General features: G+C 44.9%; 1 protein-coding gene across 5 annotated transcripts in view; it reads right to left on the bottom strand.

Annotated features, from left to right (window-relative positions):
* The window catches only part of RUNX1 (RUNX family transcription factor 1), a 173459-nt gene that overhangs the window by 18027 nt on the left and 137677 nt on the right, over positions 1 to 17755 (bottom strand). For 3 of the 5 annotated variants that reach the window (XM_084511705.1, XM_084511706.1, XM_084511707.1), the window contains one exon: positions 15426 to 15617. The exons of the other annotated variants lie outside the window; for them this stretch is intronic. In XM_084511705.1, the coding sequence (XP_084367831.1) occupies positions 15426 to 15617 (192 nt within the window). The remainder of the gene's footprint in view (positions 1 to 15425; positions 15618 to 17755) is intronic. 5 annotated transcript variants of the gene reach the window in all.

Below are 17755 nucleotides of genomic sequence, written 5' to 3'. Positions count from 1 at the left end.
CTCATCAATCTCTCCCTCTCTTTCTTTTAATACTTTCTGTGCTCCCTCCCCTTTTTCCACATGAAAGTATTGGAAGAAAAAACTTACTCTCTGGAGTTTACAGTCATTTTATCCACCACAAAACACTGACCTTGATGTGAACTAATTAGGATTGCAATAGATTATTAATACAAGTCAGTAAGGTGGAGTTCTGTCAGTATAAAAGAGGCCTTTGAAGATAACAGCCATTTACACTTTCATGATCTCATCCCAAGTGTGCAGAAGAAAGACTATAAACTAATAAAGTAGAATTCATCCAGGGGCACTCTACACATGCAGCAGAGTTATCACCCTCCAAACTCTTACCCAGGGTGGCAAACGAAATCTGCTTGGACTCTTTTAAATGCCAACACAAATCAGGATTAAAACAACTTTTGGTCATAAGCAGATCTCTGATGATCTAAAGACACACGGGTTCATTTTTTTTTTTTTTTTGACTTAGAGAAAGGAAGTGACATATCAAATGCAACCTTCATACTTAACAACTGAGGTCACCTTGAGAAAAATGATACTGAGCCCCGTGGTATGAAACCTCTCTTCAGAGTGCAGCTTTGATTTACAAGGTGAAGTAAGGTCTTCTTCATGCGAACATATATTTGCAAAGTGAATTTGATTTAGAATGATGCACTGATTTTTTTTTTTTCAAGTAGGTAGCTAAGAAGCTGTTGCTCATTATAGTACTAAAACAAAACGGACTTGTTGGAAACGCTATTAAATGATCTGTTCCTCTAAACTGTCAAGCTGGTTTTGAGGAGATCTGCAAAACCGAAATGGAAAATGAGTTAAGCCCAGAAGTATGTGCTGAAAGCCCCAACTCACTAGATTGTCAGGGGCATTCAGTCCAGAAATACATTTAAAATACCTTTTAAGAAATGCTTTGCTTCCTGTACGAAATCCCTTGGCACTTCCTGTTTAGCCGAGGAATGCATCGTCCTGCACTGGCAGCCATCACAGAGCCCATGCAAGCTGTGGCACTGGTGGGTGGCCTAAGGACGTCTCCCCTGGCCCTCTGGTGAAGCAGGGAGGCCAGAGGAGAGCAGCCGGGGGATTAAAGAAGGACTAAAAGGAAGCTAAGGACTCGTCTCCTGGTTCAACCCCTCTCCGCAGTTGTTCAAGTCATACATTCGTTTTGGCTCAGCTTGCGTGCGAGCTCTGCGGGACGTATTTAAACATTACCCTGCTCAATTTCAGAGCAGGCCAGATCTAAACCTGAAGGGCAAAAGGTACAGGTGGAATGAGCTGTGAGGCTAAAAGTGCTTCTCAGTTCAGTAAGATGCCAGCCAGAAGCTCCCCAACTCCCGCAGGGCAGTGAATGTGTACCCACGACCTGTAAAAGACCGGCCGTAAGCCTGGGTTTGTGTGCAGGTGGTGCTGGCAGGATGGGTGGAGTAAGGAGGAACGGCGTTCAAGGAAAACTGATCCAGTATAGAAAAGAAGTGTCAACACATGTCAAGTGTTGCAAAATGGCCCGGTATGGAAGAAAAAAGTAATTCGCAGTATTAAAACAAACAGCTGCTGTGTTGCCAGGCTGATGTTTTCTTCTGGGAATCGGAGATGTGTGATGTTTGATAAAAATAACAGCCTTGTTTCACATTCTGCATATACCATCTTAAAAATTAACCACTATACCTTTACTGTACCAATTTTGAATGACTTGAAAAACACTGCTTGCTATAACCTCATTTCAAATTGCACCAGGTGACCAGCCAGTCTGCTCAGAAATATCATGTAAAATTATCGTTCTCTCTGTTGGCAGCTATGAATTTATAAAACACTGACATGTCAAAAAGTTTTTAGAAGCTTAGCTAAACACAGCTAAACTCCCTTGCATGTGCTGAACTGGGCATCTTTATACAACTGAGGCATGGAGAGCAAGATCGCTAGTCATTATTATAAGCAAAAAGAACTTTTTTCCATTTCAGAATCTATCTCAAAGCTAAACATAATCTTACTATGTAAGCAATCAAATATTAAATAATTATAGTTTTCTTTCATAAAGAACACAGGTAAGAATAAAAGCAAACAAAGGCTGTTACATTTAGCTTAAAAATCCAATGTGATGGCAAGAAAGTAAGTTATTTTGGGTTATAGATCTGCCTTGGTCAGAGAAAAAAAAACTTCGGAAATTGCTGTAATTGAAATATATTTACATTTTCAAATTTAAAAAAAAAAAAAAGGCAACACTTGGAACTATGCATTTAAGTTCAAATAGAAATCATAAATTTGCTGTTGCTGTCTTGCAGTTGTTGATATTTTGGAACCGCCAGTAAGACAAAACAAAAACCTCTTCCATTTACGTGTGCAGCTCTTTAATCTGTTCAAATTAATATGCCGTATTACTCATTTTTTCCCCTGCGTGATCCTAAAATGATTGCTTAGCTGCACTTGCATTAGCCTCTCCTGCCAGTGAATTAAATGTGGAATGGTTTATTCCCCCATTCTCCAGCAGCTCTTCCCCCATCTTCACATGCTCGTTTAGCCAGTCTGAATTTACAGATAAGCTGATGATGAGACACTAGAAGGCAAAAACAGACAATTACCTAGGCAAATGTTTGAAGGATTTGGGCCCTGGGGCAAAAATGCTGTTTACTAAAGACTGAAAGTGCCATTTCTACTTAGTACAACCGAGTGTGTCTGAACTCAGCAGTTCTGGATAGTGGCCACCAGTGGACTCAGAGCAAGTTTTATAGGTGTGAGATAACATCACACTCCTGTCTGCATTTCATCACCGCAGGGCCTTTCTCTGTATTCTGAAACAAAGACGTGCAAGTACCAACAGAAGCATACTTCACCATCTGTCTTTATGTTCACTCATTGCATGGTTAATCATTTATTTTTATGCTGAAGACCACCCCGACAAGGTGCAAGGGCAGATCCTCGGCTGGCCTACTCGGTAGAGCAATGCCAACTTGCACTGGCTGGAGATCTGTCTCTGGGTCTAGTTCTGTGCCTTTCAAAACTCCCTGGATGTGAGCAGGGTTCTGGTGTTGCCCTTTCCCCTTCCTATTTATCTCCTCAAAAGGTGTTTTGGGGAAAAGGAATGAGGTAAGAGTCGAGAGGAGGAGGAACGAGATGAGAGAGCTGCTCTGCATTTCAGGCTGCCCTCCTACCGCTGCCTGTAAGGCCACAGTGGTGGGACCAGTGGTAGCCCTGGCAAAAATGGAGGGGATTGGGATGTAGAAGCATAAAAAAAAGGATGTGGGAAAGCACAACCAGTCTTCCACACCCAGGGATGGCCCTAATCACCAAGAGCTGTGTGGTGCACGTCTGCTGGCACTGCAGCACACCTGCCGGCTAGCCTTTGCTTATATGTGGCAAACAGCTATGTGGAGGGGATCTGGAAGGCCACTGGCATTCTGGGGCTGTTTCAGCAGTAATACAAACTCCTGCTCCAATGAAATGCTCAGTCAAATGCCTCCCCTCTGACTTGGTGAAAAGTTACCATTAACATACTTGGTGGAGAAAAGTCTGTGTGGGACAGGCCTACAGCCCCACCCTCCCTCTCCATTCACCTCGATTGGAGAAGGGCACAACAGAAAGTTTGGGAAAGGACTTGGGGTTACAACCAGAAGTACTGCCTAACTAGAAGAGAGCTAGGAAACAAATCTGACTTCATTTTGATGCAACACTTGGAAAGAGCGAGCCAACAACAGAGTTTCCAGAGGATGCTCATCTGAGATATCTGAGCACAAGAACTGGAGGAGGAGGAGTGGGTGAAGGGAGAGCACAACAGTGAAGACAGACGACCGAGACAAAAATCATCCTCCTGCCTTCACCTCAGGAGTTAACGATGCCTGGAGCCAGGCTGATCCTCCACCCAGGCCGAGCCACTTCAGTGCCAGGAACTGGAGGATCTCGGCCACGCTGGCATCTGAGCCTGGCACCTTTCACAACCCCCGAGATCTCAAGAAGTGGCCCCACAGTGCTGGGTAAATGACACAGGTGCTAGGCAAACTGATAAGGAGCTATTAATAGCGCTGACCCAGCTGGAGGTAAACTTCTCAGAAAGGCTGTGAAAATCTAGGTGCCCGTCTCCCATGCCTAATCCACCAGGCATGGCCCTGCAGTGTGAGTCCTCAGAGATCAAGCCTTAGTCACATTTAACTGCCAGATCAAGCTACACTTTTTACAAGCACTCCACTGCCTTTGTTTTGTAAACCTGTTTTCCCTTGAAGAAAAGCGGGGCATGTTGCCTCAAAGCATTGGGAATGTGTCTTGTAAGGAGACAGCATTTCCTCAGTCCTCCCTTTATTTTTTTTTCCTCCTTCTTCAAATGTGAAAAATAAGTTATATGACAGCCCTTGGTGGAGATGTGTGCAACAAGGCCCTCATTGTCTCAGACAGGTGTGAGATTGGAATTGATTCAGCGCCAGCAACCCCAGTATCAGAGCCAGCTCTGTGAGCTGAAAACATACACCAACCATCCAGTAATACCACTGCAGCCAGCCAGAGACTCAACAATTTAAGGCTTAACACACACACAACATAAATCAGATGAGGATGTACCAGCCAACCGTCAGCTTCTTGGGCAGATGCCTGCAGACCGTCTGTACGGATCAGACCTTGCCTGTTTCAGTTATTGGAAACATTTTTTTTTTTTTTTTTCATATAAAGATGAGAGGCTGGGTGGAGCAGCTAGCTCAGACACATTTACATTTGCCCTATCTTGCCCCAACAGCCCTCCTTTGCTTGCTGTTTGGAGGCAGGACTTCTTGTAAAGTCGCTTTATTCCAAGTGCAGGAGGGAAGGAATTACATCTTGGGGAAATGTTTAATGTACAAATACAGAAATCACATGGACACGCTTTCAGTGTGCACCACCCTCAAGAAACAAAACCATTCTCCTTCCTTGGGAGTTCAGCTCTGAACATGATTGAACAAGCACAAGAATTAGCACAGCTGTTTTTCTTTCTTTCTTTTTTTTTTTTTTCCCCCTTTTTTCTTTTTTCCTTTTTTTTTTTTTTTTTTTTTTTTTAAGGATGTGTTTCCTTCACTTTTCCAGGAAAACCTGTTTTTGCACTCTCTCCTCTCCGCCTTCACTTCTCTCACCTGCTTCACCCCAGCGGTCCATGAGCTATGTCTGGCTGGGTTACTCACCCGGTGAGGGCACGGGCAGGCAGCGCGGGTGCAGGTGGTGGCTCAGCCACATGCAGGACTGATCCCACACCCACCCCGCCACCTCGGTCATGCTGGGGTGACCCATGACAGACCTTGCCTTGTTGGAGTGCCTGAGGCTGCTGGCAAGCTCTGCTCTGCCTGGTTTCCCCCTGTGCTCCTCACGGTGGAGCCTGCCCTGGTGTCCCACACCGTATGAGGAGAGCAGTGTGCAGCACACGAAATGCGTGCTCTCGGTAGGCTTTCAGGTCTGAGCACCAAGCCCCTGACTAGTGGCTGTTTTGTTGCAGCAGCCTCCTCTGCCCTTGCTCGGTTCCAGTTGCCCCCGTTTTTGTAGCAGATCTGGGGATGGAGGTGGGTGACCCATGGGGATGGCTGCTAACCTTGCTCCCAGGTGGCTCTAATTCCTGCGTCCTGTGGGATCTCACTCACCTCCTGCATTTCCCAACACGGCCCCTTGCCAAGTGAAGGCTGGCAGAGGCTTCCTGGGGCCAGGGCTGACTCCTGACCCTGGCACAGCTGCAGGTCCCAGGCTGGTCCCCTGCCACATCCATCTGCAGGGCTTACCTGGGCAATGGGAGAGGGCTTGCAAGGTGGTGGCTGGGGAGTGCCACTGCCACAAGAGCCTGGCACAAATGCCCAGGTATGTGTTTAAAAGCTGAAAAGAGGGGGTTTCAAAACGGTGTTTGCAAAGCAGTGGCAATCTAATAGCAATCCAGTTGTACCTAGGAGAGCATCAGCTGGCAAACCTTGGTTTGCACTCATTTGAAATGTCTCAGTCCCTTTTGTGTGGTTCTTTTTCAAGTTAATACAAGTGTTCACTTTTGTAAGGTATGGCAGAGCAGAGCTGTTCTCTAGTTGATACCTTCCCCCATCAGGTAATTAATACTAAGTCTGAATTTGCAAATGGTTTTGCATGTAAAATTGCTCATGTATATATAGGTCTCAAGGATATCAAAGAGACTGTTTGTTTGAGCAGTTATTCACGTGCTCTCCTGCAGAATGAGGATTATCATTTGGAGTTGGGATTTTTAAAATTAAATGAGCTTCAGTAACTGTATGCAGTGATAACTCAAATCATCATAAACACCATGCTAGTTCAGCTAGCTCTAAATCAGCACTACAGTAATAAAACAAACATTTCTGACAAAATGTTGTCTTTTCTACATTTCACAGAACACAGCAGTCTACAGCAACCTCTCTGAATACTGAAAACTTATCAATGAATGAAGCAGGGATTATGTAAATTTTTGCTATGAGAATGATTTTTGGCTGCACTATGTTTCATTAGTAATGATCACCTGAACTTGATCCTCAGGAAATAAGAACCTGAACCGGCCAAGTCATTCCTAAAAGCTCTGGTAATTGTAATTATTTAAAAATGCAAAGGATGTAAACCGCAACTGTTTAGATTATAAAGCCAGCCTGGTGATCCTGTTCCATTTTTGGGTACCTAATCAAAGACACTGAAAGCATCCCTTTTTGCAGAAATCCAGGCTCCCTGAAAGTGCCTGGGGTTGAGCACCAAAACCTGGAAGCTCTCAGAACCACCAATCTTGAACTGATTATCTTGCCCAGTATAGATAAACGGAATAAACCTCTGAAACAGACCTAGGCATTTACTGTCAGAAATCGAGCTGACCTTCAGAGCGAAACCACAATTTTTTAATGGATCTATTTCCCATGCCTTTGTTTTTCTATGCTTTTAAGTGAAGAGATGTATATATAGAATGAAAATGCTCAGACGGAGACAATCATCTGTTTGCCTATATAGTGTGTTTCCTCTGTTTTACAGAGCACATCCAAGCACACTGTTCTTTGCATGCGAGCAATCTCCTTTTATAGTGGTCACGATATACTGAACACATAGGGAACACATATAAGTAAGTTTACTAATGGTGTACCGTGTACTCATTCATGCAAGGGGAGCTCTGTGAACCCTCTACACAGATGGGACCATCAGTGGAAAAGGCAAGGGCATGCCTGCACTTGGGGCTCTGAAGGAAGCCCCCTGCCTCGTGGAAAAAAGCCCAAGGGTGAAGAAGGCAGAGATCTACACCACAACGCAAGGGAGATCTGCGCACAGACCCATTGAGCTGAGGCAGAGTTTGGAGGAGAAAAATGAGAAGGTCTGGTGGATTCAGGTCTGCCTGGGCTTAGGGACTAACCCGTGTTTATTCTCCTTGTATTTTTCCTTCTTTGTTTTCTAGATGGCTCTGCTCTAACCCCCCAGCGGTTCAGGTTTGGAAAGGCTCAATTCAGTATTTGAGGGAAAATAATACATTCAATTACAAAATCAAAGCAGTATCTCCTGGCACATGGGCAGCATCAGCTGAATAATAAGCTGTTTTCAGTGGGTGTTTGTTTTTAGGGTAAGGAGTTCTTATTTATTTTTTGTTTGTTTTATTTACCATGGGAGGTAATTTGAGCTCTGGTATCAAAACATGTCATGTTCTGCCAAGAGGGGATTAAAGCAGAGAATGCTATGGAAAGAAACTGGATTTGTCAGTAAAGAACTAAGAGAGATTTTATTTACCAGAGTTTTGCAATCAGAGCTTTTAATCTTCATCACAATTGGGCTATTCAAAGGCCAAGAATATGCTTCAAGGGCCAGTCAGGAATAACCCCAAAAGCAAAGAGTAGCTCAAATGCTAAAATGCTAACAAGTGCACGGCCACTTGCTACCCTCCAAGGTTCACGACACTGGGAGCACCTGCCTCTGGGGCAGGCAGGGATATTTGCTTTAGACGACTTCAGCACGCCAATGCAACAGGTGGGATTTGGTGCTGGGCAAGAAAGGCAGTGAACCAGGATAAGGTGTTCCCATGGAAAAGCAGGAGAGCCCAGAAACACAGCTAATCTCAACAGCAGATATGGAACATCATGGAGGTACAGGGGGGGCTGTGTGAAAGCTGTGCTCCTGAGAGATGTTCAGCCTTCTCTGCAGCCCCAAACGGGAAGGCAAGACCTCGGAAAGGTGCCTCCAGCACTGCTGTGCCATCCAAGAGCCAAATAAGCAAGAAGCGAGCCCGAGGAATTCACTCTTGTCTCTGACCATCACGGTGGCTACTGAGAGCACTTGCCTTGGGCTGGAAACATCAACGCACCTACAGGAGTCCTGCACTGAGTCAAAGGGTGCCTCTGCTTCTGCAGAGACATAACGGAGTGTGGGGTTTGCCTTACTGATTTGGGAATGGCAGACCAAAGCAAAACAGAGAGAACCGCTGTGCAAGTTAAAAGCTGAAACAGGGATACTTGTTCCTACCTGCAGGCTCTGTTTCTCTTAGCAGTATCCATCAGCTTGACATTGTTCTCATGTGGTAAAAGACATGGACTGATTAATGAAAAATAAAACTAGTTGGGCACAAGCTGCCAAATTTTATCAGTGCCCAAAATATTCAGCCAGAGAGCTAGAGGCATTTCCAAAGGCATCTCTGTAGTTGTCACTAATTTCTTGGGGGCCAAGATACTTGGCCATTACCAAAAATATTTTGATAAGTTTTTCTAAAAAATTTTGAAACATCAAGTTCCAAATAGCTTGCCAAATGGTATGCAGAATGACTTTGACAAAGTCTAAGCTCCTTTCCTTCTGCTTTGAAACCAAGGTTTCCCTCTCTTTAGTTAAAGTTGTCCTCCAGGATGCTCCATATTGAGGACAGAAAAAAATAAGCAAACAAACAAAAACAAACAACAAAAACAACAGAAGGAAAATCTGTGTAAGTGGAGATGTTGCTTGGGGACTGAGAACATATTTGCTGCCTTATCTAGTGCTTTTTTAATCTCAGGAAGTGCCAGGCAATTGGAATATGAAGATTGGTATCTTTTAAATATATCGACACTTGGAAATCTTCTGGATTAAACACCATTACATAACTCTTTCCATTAGGGCGTTAAGTTGATGAAAAAGCTGAGCAGTTTCAAGCCCTTTCTTTTCGAGAGCTGCCTGCAAGGAGGCTGGCAGGGCTCTTGGACAAGGCTGGTGCCCCCGGGGCAGGCGCCGAGGAGCTTGCTTCCTCACCTTGCTCTGCCCCGGTTGGGACCAGACTGTGAGCTGTGGCTGGAGAGGATGAAACCTCGTGGCTGGATGGCTTCCTGCAACTCTGAACTGGGAAAGTCTTCTCCTCAGCAGACCAGTCATGAGGTTTGCAGCCCCAACTACCTGCACATGGTGTGAAATGGAGGTATTGCTGGTGGTGCTGTTGCTGGGGACCTGGCTGAGATCTGTCCTGGGAAGCACTGGAGACCTGGCAAAGGAGGTGAGAGCCAGGAATGCACTGGGAGTCTGCAGGCAAAGACTTCGTCTCAGCACTGAGATCTGACAGAGCAAAGTGTTGAGAACATCCCTGAGCTTCCCACTGCCTGTCCTGGAGAAGGAAAAGTTTCTCATTTGGCCTCGGTGAAGCCACAGGTGCAGGGAACTGATCAAAAGGAACAAAATATGGGCCCGGAAAGCATCTCTGGGGTAGAGCAGCCCAGCCACATCCTATATTGTGCGCTTACATAACACAGCAAGATCCATCTTAAATTACATCTTTCTGTCTCTAATCACCCCCCTGGAAGGCTGCCAGGGCCACGCTGTTACGTGGGAACCATCTTCCAATTTCCAGGCTAAATTCATTGATGACTAGTTTACAGAATAACCACTTGCTCCCAAGCCAGCGTTGTCCTTTGATGCCAATGGTGCTTCTCCCTCCTTGGTGATGAGCTTCTCTGCTGTGTATATTGACTGCAATTACCTTCCCTCTCAGCCTTTGTTTTGGTGCCCTGACTTAACCTGGTTTTGCTAATCTCTTCTTAAAGTAAGGTCTCTGTTCCTCCTGTCACACTAACAGCCAGTGCCATTTGAGTTAATTTTTCTTGAACACTACATGATCATGGCTTTATCCAAACCTCAGCTGAGATTTTTTTTTTTAACTCTCTATCTTGCTCTGAATAGAGTACCCACCTATGGTATCTCAAAATGGCAAAACTGGTGGCCTGCTTCTGTCAGGTGAGAAGGCGATGAGGAAGAGATGGTGGAATAAATGTTTCTAACCCCGAATGGAGGGAGTTCCTCAGGACCGCTCTCATTTCTGGGCTGCTTCTGGCTATAACAACCCCTCTCTTATGTCACAAAGAACCAGCCCTGCAGACAAGCAAAGGCTTGGCAGAGGTAACGCGTCACGGCAACAAAATTTTATCCCTGTCAAAATTAAAATTTGGAGAGGACCCAACTGGTTTTAAGAACCTTGCAAATCAAATGAAAGCCACGCATCTCGCTGCAAGGAGCTGATTTCCACATGGGGTGAACTGGCAAAGTAAAAAGCAACGCAAAGAGCTGGAGCCAAGAAAGAATGGATGCGGTGAAGCTGAAGGTTATTTAGTTATATTACACACCTATGGCGTATATCTTTGACACACTGATATTTACAATCCACTTTTTCTATTATGTAGAGTACATTCTGTATGTACTACAGCCTCGTGAATGTTCTCTAAGATATAGGTACCCAGGGTGTTAGTTTCAGAGCAAAACGAGAAGCAGAGTTCTGTTGGGCTGAACGAGAGAGGAATTGCTTTGAGTAAGCTAATCTGGTTCACACAGCAGCGTGCGCATCTCTTCGTACGCGGGCTGCTTTATGACACAACAAGTAAATAGCAGGGTGAGTCTGCTACTGATGACACCGTACCCTTTAAAAAGAAAAACTGCTGAGGTTATTCATGGCAATATTAAAGTATTATCTGCTGAGACATATATGCGAATCAAAGAAATGTATTGTACCGTCAGTAGAAAGATATTTCTCTCTATAAAAATCTCCTTTTTGACAGAGCCAGCTGGAAATATTCCAGCTAAACAGATCGGCTTAGCAAAATATTTTGTGAAAACACCACTCGTTCGGCAAACCTCCTGCGACCTCCCGGTGGCTGTGGCAATCAAGTTCTGAGCCCACAGCACCTCTCCTTCTCACGGTGTCCCTCCTGCCTTGACCCTACATGCTCCCAGCATGTTGGCTGCCCGCTCCCGGTGCATGTGGGGCTGGGGAGGCGAGCTCTGCACATCCAGGAAAAAGCACCGGAGCATTGCATCCCTGGCCACGCGGCTTGGCAATGACATGAGGGCTGCCAGTGGCCACCCAACGCTACCCTGCTGGTCGAGGAAGGTGGGAGAGCTGCTGATAGGCAACGTGCTGAGCTCCGGCGGCACCTGTTTGACGTGCTGTATTTTGGGATGGAGAGGTCAGGTGGTGAATCAAGTGGGAACATGATGATACGTGTGCCGAGGGAATGACAGGGAGAGGCAGACGCGGCCTGAGAGAACGTGAAAATGTAGGTGGCAACGCATGAGGGGAAGGGCTGTGAGTCTGGGAGCCTGTTTATCTGTCCTGGCAGGGAGCGGTGCGCACACCAGCTAGAATTCTCCAAAGCTCCCCAAAACTGCGTTTTGCAGCAATGAAAGATGGAGGCACAGCCACAGCCCTGTGCCTGCTGCCAGCCTCTGGGAAGGGCTGCCCTGCACGCGCTTCTGGCTCTATTAACCTATGGCCGGCTAAGCCGATTCAAAAGTGGAAATATTAAAAGTTAGGGCAGGATGCAGTTATGGCAAGAACAAAGCCATCTTAATTCCCCACGCTTAAACACTGCCCTTGACTCCACTGCTGCGTTTCCCTGGTTCATGGGAACCCTGATAAACTCTGGCTGGTTTTGGTGGAGAGAGATTACGATAGCAAGGACCTTGAAATGTCTCCTCAACAAAGCACACTGCACCTGGAGGAAGACAAAAGGCTGGCTTGTAACAGAATAATCTCTCTGTCTTTATGTTTCTTGCTAATTCAAAGAGCTGATTTCGCCATGATCTCTGTTACTTTGCTGTTAGTGCTAGTTCTCTGCTTTGGTTGAAGATCTGTCAGCAATTTTATTACAGACTCTTGTTTCCAGGGATTTAAGACTTGGTCATAAAAGCATGGTCCCAGCTGAAACTTAGCATATAAGATTACAAAATTAAAAAAAAAAAAAAAAAAAAAAAAAAGTGAGCAAGCAAGCTCAAATATTTTTAAGGCTATAAAAGCGTAAACAGAAACAGAAGCATGCAGCTTAAAGTGATTACAATGATTGTTTGTTTTCCCCAGACAGGAAAAATTACTTTATTTTATTAATTTTTCTAACCTATGGGTAATTAATAAATCATTAGTTGGAAGCATTCTTGGGCTAATTTGAAAAAAAAAAAAAGGATTGAAATTGAAATAATTTAATTGTACACATTTTTGGATGATATTCCTGATGCCCTAACTTACTTATGTTATTTGTTAGCTCAATGTTATTGCCTCAAAAAGAATACCTTCTCAGGCTGATGACTTACACCTTTAAAATATTTCTATTGACCCTTAATAAATCATACTATAAAGGAGCCGTATAAAATCATATTTTTAAAACTCTTGAATTATGGATCTACCTACGCTGGTTAACACTAACCACTATAAAACCAGTAATTATGTATTTACTGTCTAGTTTAGACTGGTATTAGAAGAAACTCAACCGTAATATATACAGAGAGAGATTTACATTTATGGCACATATAAATTTCAATGCTCGTCGAGGATTTTACCTAAACTTTCATAAATAACAACCCAGCACAGCTCACATAGCTCTATTTTCTTTTCCTCTCTGCAAAGGAAGGGGTAAGTTAAGGATGAAGTGTTAGCTGGCGCTTGAGCTCTAACTGAATTTCCTTACTCTGCGAGCACAGGTCAAATCCTTTGACACGATACGCTTGGTACTTGCACAAAGTAATCTTTCAAGTTAAAACATGTGTGATGTGGTGGAAGCCTTCTCTCCCCTTCGGTTCCCCTTTTGTCTGTGAATTGGTTATGGTTAGATCTTTTAAATGAACAGGTGTACTTGCTCGCTTTTTGTGATACGAAAGAAGCATAAAACTCGATTATAGCAATTTATGGTCTCTTAACTTGCTTGGACTTGTATCCATGACACAAGCAGCTTTATGCTCAAATTCAAGACTTGGTAAAATAGGAAGTTAAAATTAACCTCAATCCTTTTATAGATGAAAACCTCAACAAATAAACAGTGGTTTAGTGGCATGGCAACCTGCCCCTTTAAATCCAAGAACTAGTCTGAGATGTCTATTTTGAGTTAGTTTTGTTTTTTTAAAAAAAAAGATAATTGGACTTGGATGAGCAGAGGAGTAGCCTGTGATTCATACCAGTGTGAGTTAAAGCACGGCGCAATGCTGCTGCTGAGAAGTTAGCAATGTATGGGCTTTTTGTGTCTTACGCCCATATAAAAAGCCCCCCTACTCTCTTCAGTGAGAGTTTAATAAATGTGTTTCAGGACATGAAGAAGTACATGACGGTATGGCAACAGGGTGGAAAGGGTCAGAAGCATTTCATTTTGGGGGCCTGCCTTCTGAAACATGATGCTGTTGAGTAAAAATAAAAGGCATGAAAACACCCGTACTCCCTAGAGATCTCTCATGAGACCAGCCCAAAAGCCAGCCCTACTTTGAACACTGAACAAAACGCGATGGTGCTGTAGCTCCTTGCCACTGCAGCCCTTTTGCCTTGCTGCAACAGTGGGACAAAGACGAGCCCTACAAGCCAAAAGGTGCCTGCGGCAGAGGGATTCAACATCAAAGAGGCTTCGGGTTTAGGGTTATTTCACTGGTAGAGGCTGCAGCCTCAGCAAGTTGTTCAGGAGGGTCTTAGGATAACGTGCAAACTGGGGAGGCAGAAGCAAAGGGGAACTCAAGGGAAGCTTTGAGGAGGGTATCGATGAGGAAACACCAGCAATTCAACTGGTACCGCCTTCCAAGCTACATTCACAGGTGAAACACATTAAAACCATGTTTGTGAAGAGCAAAGCAGAGCAATATACTAAATATATTACTGAAGAGAGCAGCTGAGCCCCCAGACGGGCGTGAAGCCGTCCCAGCAAGGGACCTCCATGTGGAACAAGGGAAGGGGGATACACGGGGCTGAACCCGATACTCTGCTAAGCATATAGTGTTCCCGAGAAGCTGAGGAATGAACGTCTGCGACCGATACCTCCACCCACAGAGCTGCAGGCTGCTGAGCAGCCGCAACAGCATGGGCATTTGCTTTTGCAGGAGCTGAGCTGCACAGAGGGGAATCCCAACGTGGTCTGCTCTGCAGATCAGAAAACCAAGGGAGGCTGGTGAGGTGCAGGATGAGACCCAGGAAAGGACACTGTGTGGTCCTTCAACCTTTCTGTTTGCTTATTTGCTTTTTCCCTGCCTCTTTTTAGAATATAATATGTGGCAATGTGTTGGTTTATTTCCCGTGCTTCTCAAAACTGCCTGGTTCTGCATTCAGTGAAGTCAACAGAAGGTTTACAGTAGATGTCACTGGGCCAAAGACCTCCCTGGTCCTGGGAATAAAAAGATGCAGCAAGCATTGCATTCTGCAAGTGATAACCATTTCTGTATGCAACAAAGAGTAACCCTGGCTTTAAAAAATAAATGTTGAAAAAAGAACTTATTGCAGGAATTGATGGTAACCTTCTTCCCCCAGAGCACCAGCAGAGAACCTCAATTACAAGAGCAGAAGGAAACTCCACTGGGAACAGCTCTCACTACAAGTACCATATTGCACCCTCGCTTGGGAGGCATCTCACTACAAACCTGCACCTTGATATACATTGTGCAAAGTGTGTTATCAGCTATCATTACGTAGCGACCTGATTCTCTGCTTACGAAGTTCCAGCAGATTTCAGTAGCAGATTTGATCTTACTAGTGATAGACTCAACTCCAGTAGTGGCAGATAAGGTTTCAAACTGAATTGCTTGGTTTCACTGGCATCATCAAAGCCTGCATCTCAGAGGAAATCGGACTCCAGAGTCACTGTTTGGCAGGTTTTTGTTCAAATACAACCCAACGGATAACCACCAGCCCCAGAAATATGTTCAAACCATCCTGCCCACATTTAGATCTTGTCTCTAAGAGGTCCTCTGCAGGGGACAAAGCACTTTGTAAAATTCTCTTTGCAACTGTCTCTCTGGCAAAGGTCAAAGCAAGGCATTGACATAATTCTCTCTCATTCAAGCACACAATTAATTGATAACTACCCATCAGGAAATACACCTACACATATGAAAAGGCCTATGATAATGCACCTTTGCAAGAAAACAGACTTGCAAGGCCTCCATGGATCTCAGGACAGCCAAAAAGAGAGGCAGGGGCAAGGGGGGAATGCCTCCGAGCCCCATAGCTCTCAGCAAGGCCAGGCAGGCGCTGGGCGAGCAGGGGGAGGATTTTGGGTACTTACCCTGAATCTGACTCTGAGGCTGAGGGTTAAAAGCAGTGGTGTGGTTCAAGGAGGCTCGTGGGTTGGGTGTGGGGGCTGGGTGGTGTGGGCTGACCCTCATGGCCGTACGACGCAACTGCTCCAGTTCACTCAGGCGCTCTGAAAAGGACAAGCTCCCGGGCTTTGTCTGCTCATCTAGTTTCTGACGATGTCCTATTGTGGGAGGGGGGGGAAAAAGATCAGAAAATCTCACTGATACATGAGGTCTGTTGACTTTTTTTTTTTAAAAAAAAAAAAAAGAAAACCCTCATCCACTGGCAAAGTACCTATCCAGCTAGCAGCTATCTGCAATTAAACTGAACCCAGCTCTCTGCAAAATCAGGAGACACAAACAAGTCATGCATTGAAACCATATCACGGGGCAGCCCAAGATGGCCTACTCTGAAAAAACAGGTTCACTGAAAAGTGTAGTGCACCTTCCTATTGCACCTCATAATGGGAGAGGAAGCATTTTTGGAAGGAGTAAGATCTGTTGGGACGAATAAAAGGAAGAAAATTGTGGTGGCCGCTGTGCTAAACCTGCATTGGAGTAACTCATCAGAAATTCAATCTCAGACTGTTGTGAAGTGCCATAATTAGACAAGTACTAGGGGGCTATAAAATAGTAAACCCAAACAAATCCCATTTTTGGATCCTTTAGCAATGGTTTTATAGACAGAAATAGGCAAGAAACACCAGAAGCTGGCAGAATTGCAGCTGGCGGGTCATGAAGTCTCCCTTAGTGGAGTTTCCAAAACATGAGGTCCCACCAGACATCCAACTCTAGGAAAGCTGGTGCTGACATTACAGTGCAGGCCAATGCACAGAGGAGTTAGCTTCGGCCACGTGCAAGCTATGGGGGCCCGCATGCCCCAGGGCAGCCCTTGGAGGATGGGGGAACAGGGAAGGAGCTGGAAGGCAGCGCACCATCGGGGCACAGACAGGTTCAGCTGGAAGGGCAGACACCTTGTCTTCTCATGAGCAGGACTGGTTTCAGGATAAACTTTAGCTAGCAGCAAAGAGCAATATGCAAGGAATAAGGTAATGCATTTCTAACTGCTGCCTGTGAGTGCTCTCTGCTCTGGGATCCTATGTGTAGCCTTGTCACAAAATGCCATGTTGCTCAATAACCTCAAAGACTGAGTATAGAACATACACTAAGGATGTCTCATCTCTCCGTTTCCCCCAGTCCCAATTCCGCACTTTGCATTTGTCTCCAGAAATCAGCTGCCTTGCGAATCTTTGTCCCTTCTACTTTTTTCCTACAAGAAAGGGCACTGTTACCCTCACTTGAACACATCTCTACTGTCTAGCCCAGAGGCCAAATTTAGTTCTACTTAAAGATGGCATTATCCATGGTTTCTGCCAAATACCACAGTTTTCTGCCTGTCCGCTCCTGATTTTCATTGTCTTTCCACAAAAAGTTGCCTTTGACATCTCTCCACCCTCCGCGCCAGGAGGTGGCCAATGCTGCTCCTGTGGCAAGTCCTCTGTGAGCTCGTGGCTGCAGCAGTGAAACAGACTGGCACAAAACTCCCCAGAATAATCCACATGTCCTCAGAGTATTTAATGTTTAAACATTTATATACACCCAGCTTCCAATTCTGCATATCGGTGAATAAGCAACAAGCGATCTCTGAAAAGGTCTGTATGTCCCTTACTCTACAGTGTGCTCTTTCATGCCACCCTAACAGCTTAATCAAGACACAGGACCATTTTATACACTAAGGGGAAAATGTACGTTTAAAAGCAGTTCCCAGTAGCTGCATTTCTAAAATTAAATTTTATAACTTGTATTATGGTTCCAAATCGCAGTGGCTCGGCATTTCTTCCTGTTGCCAGGCCCTTTGGCACAGCTTGAACTGTCTCAGATTCCACACTGTGCTATAAATTATCCCAAGAGGGGAAAAAAAAATTAAAATATAAAAAGACATATTATATAGCAGCGGTTTCATCGTTAAAGAGACCCATTAGGGCTTCCAGAAAAAAAAAAAAAAAAAAAAAAAAGGAAGGCGAGGGGGAAAGATGAAAAAGACTTTTATCTGACATTCTGGTGGGTCAAGAGCAAACGCTTCGTTTGTCAGCAGTGCAAAGCTGGACACTGCCCCAAGCCTCAGGCTCCTGACACCGGCCTTGAACGCGAACACGCGGAGTCATACAAGATGTGTAAAATACCTCATACATTTGGATTAGTTTAAGCTTCAGCGGGCTGCACCAAGGGCTTGCGGAGCCAAGACTCAGATCTTTCCAAATCCATACCCCCAGTGTAATTTATTCCTCATTTCAAATTCACATCATCCATTTTCTGCTTC

This window comes from Aythya ferina (genome assembly GCF_964211825.1).
Source record: "Aythya ferina genome assembly, chromosome: 1".
NCBI lineage: Eukaryota > Metazoa > Chordata > Aves > Anseriformes > Anatidae > Aythya > Aythya ferina.
The sequence above is the reverse complement of the archived record's forward strand: the minus strand, read 5'-3'. Positions and strand labels throughout refer to the sequence as shown.